The sequence below is a fragment of the Conger conger genome, chromosome 13, assembly GCF_963514075.1.
Source record: "Conger conger chromosome 13, fConCon1.1, whole genome shotgun sequence".
Taxonomy (NCBI): domain Eukaryota; kingdom Metazoa; phylum Chordata; class Actinopteri; order Anguilliformes; family Congridae; genus Conger; species Conger conger.
Genome location: NC_083772.1, coordinates 46,633,486 through 46,646,655, shown reverse-complemented (window position 1 = coordinate 46,646,655; position 13,170 = coordinate 46,633,486). Strand labels below are relative to the sequence as shown.

The 13,170-nt window shown below is 42.8% G+C and overlaps 2 protein-coding genes and 1 pseudogene across 3 annotated transcripts in view; 2 read left to right on the top strand and 1 right to left on the bottom strand.

Moving 5' to 3' along the window:
- The window catches only part of LOC133107602 (uncharacterized), a 980,437-nt pseudogene that overhangs the window by 869,333 nt on the left and 97,934 nt on the right, over positions 1-13,170 (top strand).
- trappc4 (trafficking protein particle complex subunit 4) lies at positions 5,451-8,091 on the top strand. The gene is made up of 5 exons (XM_061216967.1): positions 5,451-5,699; positions 5,871-6,045; positions 6,287-6,390; positions 6,842-6,968; positions 7,482-8,091. Exons 1-5 carry the CDS (start codon positions 5,525-5,527, stop codon positions 7,558-7,560), a joined length of 660 nt encoding a protein of 219 aa, XP_061072951.1. The 5' UTR covers positions 5,451-5,524; the 3' UTR covers positions 7,561-8,091.
- Positions 9,821-13,170, bottom strand: part of slc37a4a (solute carrier family 37 member 4a) — a 20,947-nt gene continuing 17,597 nt past the window's right edge. For both annotated transcript variants that reach the window (XM_061216965.1, XM_061216964.1), the window contains exons 7-9: positions 12,699-12,812; positions 12,309-12,447; positions 9,821-10,508 (exon numbers count right to left, since the gene is read on the bottom strand). In XM_061216965.1, coding sequence (XP_061072949.1) covers positions 10,342-10,508; positions 12,309-12,447; positions 12,699-12,812 — 420 coding nt within the window. In that variant the 3' untranslated portion in view covers positions 9,821-10,341. The remainder of the gene's footprint in view (positions 10,509-12,308; positions 12,448-12,698; positions 12,813-13,170) is intronic.

Genomic DNA, 13,170 nt, shown 5'->3' with positions numbered 1-13,170 from the left:
GCTTCTACGTGCGACATTACTAGGCCCATCGATGGTTTGATTATTCACTCTATGCAGCGACTGCTTGACAGCATTATGAGAGAAAGTAGTGTTTTTATGAATAAAACACTGCAGGAATAATATTGCATTTATCACGACTGGTGGGAACGTATTAATAGAATTTAAAACTTATAAACTAAATTACCCAACCGTATATAACATTTTCGCCAAATTATATATACTGCTTGTAATATTCAGACACCTCGTTCCACTACACCACCTTGCAATACACCTTCTTTGGCATGTCATGATTTATTCACATTATTTTAATATCTTTGTCATGGTCCCTTAAATGACTTCAGGGTTGATTTGCCAGAAGCACCGTCACTTTACCGGTGTAATTCACCATTTTCTCTGATTAGTTAACGTTTTCCATAAAAGTGCAGCAAAAAGCAAAACGCACCAACACGAAAACAACATAAGCTATGGCAAAAGAAAAAACAAAGAAAGAATCGGTCCCACAGCTTCACAGCAAACAAAATGGAGAGAATGTGGCGCTGAATAAAGAAACATTATTTTCCAGGTTTAGGACAACGGTGTCCAACAAAACAAAGAACTATGGTTAAACATCGCTCCAGCCCACAGAAAGAGTGGGAAATTGTAATTTCATGAATACCATTTAAATGGCAATTAGGCAACATGTTTAATAAAGTGCAACATGCATCCTTCATAATGTACAATTTTTTTCTTTGCATAAAAACAGTCCCATTAATGTGGTATTTTAGTAATATTATTAGCCAACTACAACTCTAGAATTATTAGTGTACATATTGCTTAACAGATTGAGATGTAACTCAGAGAACAGCTGATTTCAGAGGCTTGTGGTCGTAATAGTGGTGGCCACTAGCGGAGTGAGCTGACAACATCGCTAAGGTATAGGTAAGAGTGGCCCAGACCAACCTAAGGAAAGTACAATGTACAGAAAGTATACTTAGCTAAGAGCGTTTCGGGAAACACGAAGAGCTTAAGGTACAACTTACAAACGACGTAGCTTCGGGAAACGCAGCCCAGAATGGGAAGAATTGTGATCAAAGTGACTTTGACCCTGGAATGATTGTTTGTGCCTGACAGGTTGGATTGAGTATCTCAGAAACTGCTGATCTCCTGGGATTATCACTCACAACAGTCTCTAGATTTAGCAAAGAATGGTGTGAAAAACATCCAGTGAGCAGCAGTTCAGTGAGACAAAATTGTCCTGACTGTTCAAAGCTGACAGGAAGGTGACAGTAATGCAAATAACCACACATTGCAACAGTGAGCATCTCTGAACACACAACGAGTCAAACCTTTAAGTGGAAAGGCTATAAGCAGCAAACGGCCAATAACTCTAAAAAATAAGTCTAATAAATACCTAATAAAGTGCTCACTGAGTGTAAATAACAACAGACAACTCCAGCACCTGATGTTATTTTCCCCATTGGCCAGATATGTTTAGTCACAATATACAGTGACAGATTTGTTAGCCTTTTTATCCCCAAAGTTGTTTGATGAACAACTCAATCTCATCATGTTGAAGCTTTTTCCTGAACTTCATGAACAAATCTTGCTTAACAATATTCACTTGCTTTTCCCTTCATCACCATTCTCAAGGTTAAAGGGCGGCATTGGCTCAGGCAGTAAGAGCAGTTGTCTGGCAGGGTTGCCTGTTTGATTCTGCCCTGGGTGTGTCAAAGTGTCCCTGAGCAAGATACCTAACCCCCAAATGCTCCTGACGAGCTGGTTGGTGCCTTGCATGGCACCAATCGCTGTGAGTGTGTGTATGAATGGGTGAATGAGAAGCATCAATTGTACAGCGCTTTGGATAAAGGCGCTATATAAATGCAGACATTTACCATTTAAAGAACAACTGTGGTGCAGATGATGTCAGTTCAAAAAGGAAAGTACTTCAAACTTTGAATGTTTGGATGCACTCATGCAAAACCAGGTCATGGAGCATCGCTAAGTTCTTAATAGCAATCAGCATGTGCAGCTAAATAAACAGCATGCGACAGCATTAGCTGAGCTCTGCTGCATTACACAGGAAGTCCAGGAGTTGATACTAATTGAACACAGCATGTCAAACGAGGTGTGAGTAGATTCACTACAAGGTTGTTCTCCTTGGGGAATTTCATATAGGTTCCCAGGCACTGGGCTTGCATCTGAAATGTGTGCACTTCTAAGATAAATACTTACGCTTATTATCAAACGGCTTTTTTGTTTAAAAAAAAGCAGCCAGTCAGATAATATGAGAATAAGGCTGAAATACTTTCTGCTGAGCTGAGTTTGCGTGCTCTGTGAGCACACTTTTCAGCTAGTAGAAATGAAAAAGGAAAAGATCCTGACCTTTTGATTACTGAAATTGGCCTATTAAATCAAAGCATAATGCATAATGCCTCCTTAATGCCTCCTTAATGAGAGCTCTCAGCACCTAGTCTTTCCTCTAGTCTTTCAATCACCTTTGGAAACTATTTTTGCTGTTTATACAGGCCTGGCAGTGCATCACCAGAGAAGCCACCCAGCAAATGGTGATAGCCATGAATTGCAGACTTCAAGCAGTCATTGCATGCACAGGATATACAACAAAATACTAAACATGACTACTTTCATTTACATAACATTGCAGTGGGCATTGGGGACTGATGCTGTGATTTCTATGTGGTGAAATGTATAAGGCCTTTGGCAAGGACACGTTTTGCCGGAAGGAAGCATGGCAATCAGAGGACCACGCTAAGTAGGCACACACCTGGACTACATTTCAAATTATAATTAGTTGTTAAATGTGTGCTCTTTTCCGCAGTAGGCATCTGAGACCAGGGAACCACGGATGAGATAGCTGTTGTTCAAGAGAGACAGGGCTGAAAAGCAACAGACTGAAAGCCACAGCTTGTTTTAATTTATTTTCCCTTCATTATTTTTTACCTGGATCCTGTGAGGGTCACAGGCGAAGAGCTTTTTGTTTATTTATAAGTTCGCGCTCACTCTTTGTCTCTTCCCCGCTCCTGTGAAAAATGAATAAAACTCCGGTGCAATCCAGACTTTTGATATCTCCCTGTGTCCAGCTCATCTATCCTCTCAGGGGTGACACGGTGTGTGACAATGGCCTTTTTTTATTTATTTACAAATCTCTTAATTGTGGAGAGCAGAGGTAAATAAGAAAAAAGAAACATAACAGTATGGTTCTCTTATGGAAAAGTGTACCAACAAGGTTATCCACAATTTCAAGTCTTTTTATCCAAAATAAAAAAATATGCAACCTATTCTGGGTCTCAAGTCTCATCATTATCACTACAGACTGAATCATAGAAACTAATTCAGCACATGAAAAGGAAGCAAAAGTTTTTAGTTGTTTGCCTTTCAGTTCTAAGTACTACCCTGCAAGTGAACACTGGAGTAAAAACAGCAACAATGGAGCCTTGACGCTCCAACATGACTTGGAGTGGGGCTTCATAACAGAGGCATTGTGGGTAACTCACCAGCCTATGCTTTCCTCTCCACTCCAGTTGTATTTTGCATTTAAACTCATCCAGCGTACAGATCTATAGCTGATGCAGTGTACAAATCTACCGCTGATGCAGTGCACAGATCTATCGCTGATGCAGTGTACAAATCTATTGCTGATGCAGTGCACAGATCTATAGCTGATGCAGTGTACAGATCTATAGCTGATGCAGTATACAGATCTATTGCTGATGCAGTGTACAGATCTATTGCTGATGCAGTGCACAGATCTATAGCTGATGCAGTGTACAGATCTATTGCTGATGCAGTGTACAGATCTATAGCTGATGCAGTGTACAGATCTATTGCTGATGCAGTGCACAGATCTATAGCTGATGGAGTGTACAGATCTATTGCTGATGCAGTGTACAGATCTATTGCTGATGCAGTGTACAGATCTATTGCTGATGCAGTGCACAGATCTATAGCTGATGCAGTGCACACTTACATTACCATATGGATACCAGTATCTCACCCCTAATTACTTTGCTGGTGGCGAGGTTATGAGCCTCCAAGCAACATTACATTTTAGGGCAAAGCCCCCACAGCCACAACAATGGCCTAAAATATATTCAATTTTAGTTCAAAATTGATCCAAAAAAAAGTGTATTATCTGACTGCTGTCTACATGCCTGTTGAGAATGTGAAATGAAAAGTTTCTACAAAGAGATGACCACCAATGACCAAGAACTGTTGCGTCTCAGATAAGAACTGTATCATAATTTGTACTATTCTAGTTCACACAGCCCTTCTTTATCTCATGTTTATTCAAATATTTCATCATGAAATAGCCATCATAATAAAGGCTTTATACATTTTTTGGACAAAACAGTTAATTGGACCTTCTTCTTTGATGCATTGTATTCCCTACCAAAGAGCAGCTTCATCACAATTCTTGAGCTGAGCACTCCACATGTTTCATACACATTTCTGTTCCTATAGCACATTATTTCATGCACACAGAGCTCAGAGAAATGCACTCTGAGGAAGATGTCAGTTGGCACCTCCTTGTCCAGCTTTGTGTAGGTACGCTTGTGGAAGAGGACCGGGTTGTTGAGCTTAGAAAGCAGTCCTCGGACCTTGAGGGCTGTGATTGGATGATCCCTGGTGTATACCATGGTATAGGCCCAACATGGTATAGGTTCAGTTCTGCACATTCAAAAATAACCGTAATTCAAACTAACATTATGTCTCGTTACCATACAATTTCTGGATAGCAATAATTTGGCAAGCTTGTCAGGCTGTGTGGTCCACCCAGACTGAACGAGCTGGCTGGCCTTTTGGTGTTTACAGCTTTCCTGGTGAAATGTAAAAGGAAATGTCCATGTGTCACACTGGATTGTTATGTATGTTAGTTTGTTATATGCTGTCAATTTGAAATCTATAAAGGGTTATAAACCCTTGCTAAAGTCAGGCCATAGCCAGTATGCTCCTAGCTGTGACCATCCGTCAATGACGACTTCTGACAACCGTTGAATCTTCAGTTTTTAATTGCAAAGGCTTCGGGAAGCATCCAGATGCATTTTCACTACATCCAAAAATTGATGAATCTCACCATGATGCTTCAAAGCCAATATGGGGAAAATGATAGCACGCGCCCCAACAACATATTATAGCCCCGCATGTTCTGACATTCTCTTCCATGATCGTGAGTATGAACATAACATACAGTAAACCAAAAATTACTATAATTATATTACATTGCAGTCATTTAGTAGACGTTTTAATCCAATGCGACGTAATTTACGATAATTCGTTCGTCTAGTTGAGACTGCGCTCGTGTTCACGTACGTATTTAATTGTATTTGTACAAGCATCGCGCACTTACTTACGATTGACTCGTAAAAATATGGACCAATCAAAAAAGAGTGCGTATTTTCTGCGGGGAGAAAAGAAGCAAGGTTTTGTTTGGCGAAGAGCTGCTGGGTGACTGGTCATGTGATCATTCGGTTAGTCAGCTGGGCGTAATACCTTGTGCATAGCTACTAGCTAGCTGTCAGGGAAGACCATGGCGATATTTAGCGTGTATGTTGTTAATAAAGCCGGGGGGCTTATTTATCAGTTTGACAACTACGTTCCAAGAGCTGAAGCAGAAAAAACGTTCAGCTTCCCTTTGGATTTGGTGTTAAAGATCCACGACGAGAAAGTTGTCGTTTCCTTTGGCCAACGAGATGGCATCCGTGGTAAGTTGCGCTTGTGCCCGTGGCCATTGTTAGGAAATTCCGAGGTCTAAGTTTGCGGCCCTGTCTGTTGCATGACAAAGCCTGAACAGGTTTTCATAAGTAATTACATAATTTCATAAGTAATTACTCATGTCAGATAGCTCACTGGAGTTTTTCTCCTTTTTGTTTTAGTGGGGCATGCAGTACTGTCTATTAATGGCGTGGATGTAAACGGCAAATTTACGGCGGATGGAAAAGAGATAATCGAGTATCTTAAGGACTCGGCAAACTATCCGGTTTCCATTCGATTCGGCAGAGCTCGGCTGACCTCCAACGAGAAGCTGATGTTGGCTTCAATGTTTCACTCGTAAGTGGCATTCGTTTGTCCGAAGCATGGTGACTAGCGACCTAGTGGCAAGTCGCCCGTCGCATCAATTGCGTGACCTGCAATTTCATTTCTATAGTAAAAGTTTAGCTATTATTTAAGTCCTCGTTTCTTACCACATACTGTAAAAACCCCACCCAGCTGCCTGGTTTCATATCTGAAACTGCCTTGGTGTGCTGCGAAAGCGTTATTCAGTGGTCTGCACTTTCTTTTACCTCCCCAGACTTTTCGCCATTGGCTCACAGCTGTCACCGGAGGCTGGGAGTTCAGGCATTGAAATGCTCGAGACGGATACTTTTAAACTGCACTGCTTTCAGACTCTTACGGGTAAGACAGCAGAGACATTATGCAACATGGTTTCATAAGTCCCCCCTGGGAATCTAGACTTTTAGTCACTCATCATTACGCCTCTGTACTCTGATATCCAGGGGCGGAAAGTATTCGGACCCCTTTTCGGACCCCTTATTTTGCCCACTTTGTGTTGCAGATCTAACTTGAAATGGTTTTTGATTTTTTATAAATGTGCAAAATGTTTTGAGTGTAGATTGATGGGTAGAAATGGCAATTTTATCCAGTTAAAATGAAATCAACAAAACAATGAAGTGCAAAAAGTGAAGGGGCCTGAATACTTTCTGAAGCCACTGTACGTCACGCGATGCTTGCTCGGAGGAACAGAAGCTGGCTCGCTGTAACGTGCGCTGCATGGCTGTAACGTGCGCTGCATGGCTGTAATGTACGCTGAATGGCTGTAATGTACGCTGAATGGCTGTGTCTGCAGGTATAAAGTTCATAGTGATGGCAGACCCTCGGCAGGCTGGCATTGATGCCCTCCTGCGGAAGATCTATGAGATCTACTCCGACTTCGCTCTGAAGAACCCCTTCTACTCGCTGGAGATGCCCATCAGGTATGCCTGCTGCCCGTCCACACTGCCACTGGTGTGTACACGCTTCCAGGTCTCCGGATACCTGAAGTGACTTACTGGCTTTCTATGGCATATGTCATTTCAGCAGATGAGAGTTTTTAAGCGAAATGTTTTTCTTAGTGTAGTATTGATGATATACTTATTTCCAGGGTTTCACTGAGTGTGGGCGTACCCTACAGTAAGGGAGATGGGGCAAGTCAAAGTCATGGAGTTGTCATTGTTAGCCCACATCTCCCAGATTAATCATCATTTCTGTTCCAGGGGTTTCTTATAAGGTGAAATCTCATTAAAATCTTTGACGATACGGCCCAAAAGTGTGTGACTTACCCAGCTGATGCTTGTATTTTTGTCATTGTTACGTTCTTTGCATGATCGCTAAATTGTGAAAAGTTTTGGAAAATAAGTGAGTCTATATGCAGCAGACAACAGTAGGGAGTGTATGTGCAGATTTGGCTATGAAGATGAATATTGACCAGTGAATATTGACTTTTCCAGGTGCGAGCTCTTTGACCAGAATCTGAAGAGTGCGTTGGAGATAGCAGAGAAAGCTGGAACATTTGGTCCTGGTTCTTGAGAGGGAAGATCTTTTTTTAAACTGCTGCAGAGTGTATGGAAGCCCAGTCCTTCATTGTGGGAGGTTTCCTCTGATGCTCCTGTGTCATGGGCCAGTCATTTACATTTGAGAACTTCCATGTTTTATAATTAAATATGACACAGCAGGAAGGAAATAAGACTTGGGCTGTGTCACATGACCTCAAAACATGACCACATCCTGTTTTGAAGGGCTGTTTCCTCAACTGTGCGACCAAGTGACATAAGATACTATTTGATTGGCAGCCAACAAATATTTGGTTTAAGGTAAAGCGTTTGAAAAATCACTTGTGGTCTTGAGATTTGTAAATATTTCAGCTGTTGCATGTTTATTTGCCATTGTACTGTGTTTAAACTGCTAACGGCATACTTGTCCTGTGGGTGGTACCATCATTGCTACATGTCCACCTAATGATGTACAGTAATTATTTCAAAAGTCCTGTAAAGGTATAAAGAAACTTAATACATTAAATATTGATGTTATTTTCAAAGTAAAAAAGCAAACTACACAATACAGCTGTTGTAATATTTTATTTGCCTTAAATTATTCTGCACAGAGGAACTTGGTTCTGTGAAGTCATTGTAATGTACTGCAGTGGGAATGCTGAAAGATATTTCATTTTGAAATACCATTAATTTATAGGGAGTCTTTAAATGAGGTTATATTGTTGGAATGAAAATTGTTGATTCCATATAATCCAGTCATGTAGAATTTTGACAATTTATAGTTTCTTCAGCAAGAATGGTTTTAACAGTCCATTACAGTCTGTACCTTCAAGGGTTCATATTAATGGAACATGCCTGGGTTCTGAGAAATTTTAGATGCTATAAAAGTGCAAGGTTTCCAGCAATGAGGATGCACACATTTCAATGTAATTTTTTGTGCAACTTGCCAGCACACGTGTGCACAAACAGATTGATAAATGTACAGCACCCCATGATAAATATACTTTGGTATTCCACTGCGAGCATACCTATGGTCTACTTCAAAATGTAATGTTATTGCCATTTGGACAGCCTTCTAAACTGGTCACCAACACATTCGGTTTAGTTGAGATGTTTGATACACTACATAAGAGCAGAGCTGTTACTGGTGAAACTGGATACAGTATGCTTCTGTATCTACGAGCGTATCATCAAAGAGGTAGTACCCTATGAGCGCTGTACCGAAGGCACAGGTAGCATGGCTTGTGTCCTGGTATTGCATTCCATTCCCTTCTAGGGATACATACAACTAAACCTTCACCAATCTACGGAACGTTCCAGAAGGACACGACATTCAGCATTTGGCCTCCACTGGAGGCAGATCCTGTGGTTTGGAGCAGTAGTGCTGTGCCACAGAGCCCCACCCTGACTGTGCCACAGAGCCCCACCCTGACTGTGCCACAGAGCCCCACCCTGACTGCCACAGAGCCCCACCCTGACTGTGCCTCAAGTCTGCAGGCAGCTGAACCCAGGGGTTCACTCCACACCTCTCTTCCTCACGTGATTCTCTCACTACGTAGCTTCACCCACAGCAGCACCCACAGCAGCACACGAGGAAGAGGTGCCAGGGTGAGATATGAGGATGGGGGGAATCGGGGCAAATGGAACATCCTGCTCAGTCACGCGTCAGTTTGAAGAAACGTCAACTACAGACGGAAACAATCCTCTTCTGCACAGGTCACGTGTTCCAGAAAAGACGTTTGCAAAGTCTGCACTCTGTCCTCAGAAAGCCTCCTCGCTGCTTCAAGAAGCATTAATGAAATCAGAATGTCCTTAAAGGTGGAGGACCTGGGCTGGTTTCTGGGTCACACAAGGACCAAAATAAGCAATGGGAACGAACCCGGCCTGCACAACACTCTCGACCCGATTGGGTGTGGCCAGCAATGCAATCTGTGATGGGATTACAGGAATTCTGTGACTCATATCTGGAAAAATACCAGCTTTGACATCACTGTTTTAAGTGTGGCTAGCAGTGCTAGTGGGAAATGTCCTCCCATAGGTTCAGCAGTAGCTTCCTGCCTGGTGTGGCTTAATCTAAGCCGCTGTCATCACAATCACTCTCAATATCATCCTCACAAGTCTTCATAAACAGTGAAGGACGTTGGCTTATTCTTGGCTGGTGCACCTGCAGTAATGTAAAATATAGCAAAGTTGGACTTTGGACCAGACCCCAGGCCAGGTAGAAAGGGTACTAAAATGCTGTACAATGTTTTGAACCTCAACCCAGCACATTCAGTGGTGCCTCATGATGAATCGGCTTCAGGTGTTCAAGTATTTATTGACTTTTCAAGCTCGAGATTATTCCATTGTGAACATGATCGGGCATTTCAAAGGCTCTTTCGTGTCAAGGGGTGCTGAAGGTACTAAAGTTTGCATAGTTATGATGAAAAATGAGTTATCGATTTTGTTCCTTTAAAAACACTTATTTTCCAATCAATAATCCTAAAACCATTTTTGACATTAATACCACTGGATTAGTGGTACATTGCAAATTAAGATGCCTTCAGAGACAAAATTCTCATTACAGAATTTATGTTAAATAAGAACATAAGATTCAACATTTATTTTTTGGTATGAGAAAACATTTCTTATACCAATGCAACTATTCTTCAACAATGTTTCTGAACACGTCTTGGCGTGAAAAAAGACTAGCAAGAAGAAATGTAATGAGGAACATTTCTACAATTTAATCGTACACATTCTAACTTCCCTTTGAAATACTGTGAGTGTCATGGCAAAGCTCTCCCCATTGGTTGCTGCGGGTCACGTGACGCAGAGCTCAGTCGGACTTCTTGGGCAGCCGGCCCATCTTGGTGCGGATGTTGCGCAGGAGGAAGAAGGCGATGGTCGTCACGGCGCAGGTCACTTCAGCGACCCAGAAGGCCGTGTCCCAGCTGTAGTGCTTAGCGATGGTGCTGAACGGGAGTCCTGAGAGGAACCCACCGACTGTAACCAACACACAACACAACAATCACCCACCGACTGTAACCAACACAACACAATCACCCACCGACTGTAACACAACAATCACCCACCGACTGTAACCAACACACAACACAATCACCCACCGACTGTAACCAACACACAACACAGCAATCACCCACCGACTGTTACCAACACACAACAGCAATCACCCAACGACTGTTACCAACACACAACACAGCAATCGCCCACCAACTGTAACCAACACACAACACAACAATCACCCACCGACTGTAACCAACACAACAATCACCCACCGACTGTAACCAATACAACACAATCACCCACCGACTGTAACCAACACACAACACAGCAATCACCCAACGACTGTTACCAACACACAACACAGCAATCGCCCACCAACTGTAACCAACACACAACACAACAATCACCCACCGACTGTAACCAACACAACACAACAACACTCACCCACCGACTATAACAAACACAACACAATCACCCACCAACTGTAACCAATACAACACAATCACCCACCGACTGAAACCAACACACAACACAGCAATCACCCACCGACTGTTACCAACACACAACACAGCAATCACCCAACGACTGTTACCAACACACAACACAGCAATCGCCCACCAACTGTAACCAACACACAACACAACAATCACCCACCGACTGTAACCAACACAACACAATAACACTCACCCACCGACTATAACAAACACAACACAATCACCCAACGACTGTTACCAACACACAACACAGCAATCGCCCACCAACTGTAACCAACACACAACACAACAATCACCCACCGACTGTAACCAACACAACACAACAACACTCACCCACCGACTATAACAAACACAACACAATCACCCACCGACTGTTACCAACACACAACACAGCAATCGCCCACCGACTGTTACCAACACACAACACAGCAATCACCCACCGACTGTAACCAACACACAACACAGCAATCACCCGCCCATCAACTGTAACCAACACAACACAACAATCACCCACTGTCTGTAACCAACACAACAATCACCCACCGACTGTAACCAACACACAGCAATCACCCACCCACCGACTATAACCAAAACACAACAATCACTCACTAACTGTAACCAACACACAGCAGTCACCCACCAACTGTAACCAACACACAACACAGCAATCACCCACCCATCAACTGTAACCAACACACAGCAATCACCCTCCGACTGTAACCAACACACGGCAATCACCCACCGACTGTAACCAACACATGGCAATCACCCACTGACTGTAACCAACACACAACACAGCAATCACCCACCTACCGACTGTAACCAACACACAACACAGCAATCACCCACCAACTGTAACATTACATTACACATTACATTACATTAATTGCATTTGGCTGACGCTCTTATCCAGATGTACAGTTGATTAGACTAAGCAGGAGACAATCCTCCCCTGGAGCAATGCAGGGTTAAGAGCAATGCAGGGTTAAGGGCCTTGCTCAAGGACCCAACGGCTGTGCGGATCTTATTGTTGCTACACCAGGGATCGAACCACCGACCTTACGGGCCCCAGTCATGTAACTTAACCACTACAACACTACAGGCCGCCCGGTAACCAACACATGCACAACACAACAATCACCCACCCATCAACTGTAACCAACACAGCAATCAATCTCCCACTGACTGTAACCAACAAACAGGCACACCTACCGTTAGCCATTAGAGCCACAGCTTCATCAAGCGATGTTCTTGCTATAATTTATAACACACGTCTGTGACCTACCATTAGCCATTAGAGCCACGATGGCGTGCGATGTCCCGCAGTAGTTTGAAGGGGCACTTTCATTGGCTATCACCCCGAACAGGGCGATTGGTCCATATGAGGAGAAGCCAAAAACAGCCCCTAACGAGAGAATCCAAATCTGGGGCGACAAGGAATTAAAGAAAACGTTACCGGGAAACACACACAGGTTTTTGAAAATTATAAAAATAAAAAACACACACACGGAGAATAATGCTTTTTAAGTAGCCAGTCTTAAGAGGTTGCGGGGAAGGTTACATTTGGGTTCAAACGCACAGGATTAATGTAGGTATAGAGTGTGAAGCCTGAGGATTGAGGTAAAAACCTGATGTACCCGTAAGCAGGACAGGGGCCGAGGGGTGGTGACTTTACCTGGGAGCTGTCGGGGCTGACGGTGACCCGGAAGAGGTACATGGACACAAACATTCCAGCCATCATGGAGAGCAGGAGACTGTGGCGGGGGTTGCCATGGCTACGAATGCCTTGCTGTACATTCACAAAATGAAATCAAGTTAGACCTGGAAGTTCTTATGGATCAGACCGTTTTTGTGCATTCTACAGAACATGTAGGGTCAATGTGCATTAGAACATGAACAGTGGATCAAGTTTAGATGATCATTTTAGACATTAGATATACAAAAGCAGTGTCTGCTCAAGTTAGTTATGAAAAATGGCTCAATGTCTGACCGAGTCAATTCACCTTGCATGTGAGTTTGTGGGCCATCTCTGTTAAATGCTAAAGTTTTGGGGAATTGGTTGTTTTTCCTCTGTATCAATTACAGTGGGGCAAAAAAGTATTTAGTCAGCCACCAATTGTGCAAGTTCTCCCACTTAAAAAGATGAG

Excerpts from the sequence above, each read along its gene's own strand:
- trappc4 (XM_061216967.1), top strand. The coding sequence starts at position 5,525 with ATGGCGATATTTAGCGTGTATGTTGTTAATAAAGCCGGGGGGCTTATT. Across the intron at positions 5,700-5,870 it reads CCAACGAGATGGCATCCGTG|TGGGGCATGCAGTACTGTCT; the intron begins GTAAGTTGCGCT and ends TTTTTGTTTTAG. Across the intron at positions 6,391-6,841 it reads CTGCTTTCAGACTCTTACGG|GTATAAAGTTCATAGTGATG; the intron begins GTAAGACAGCAG and ends CTGTGTCTGCAG.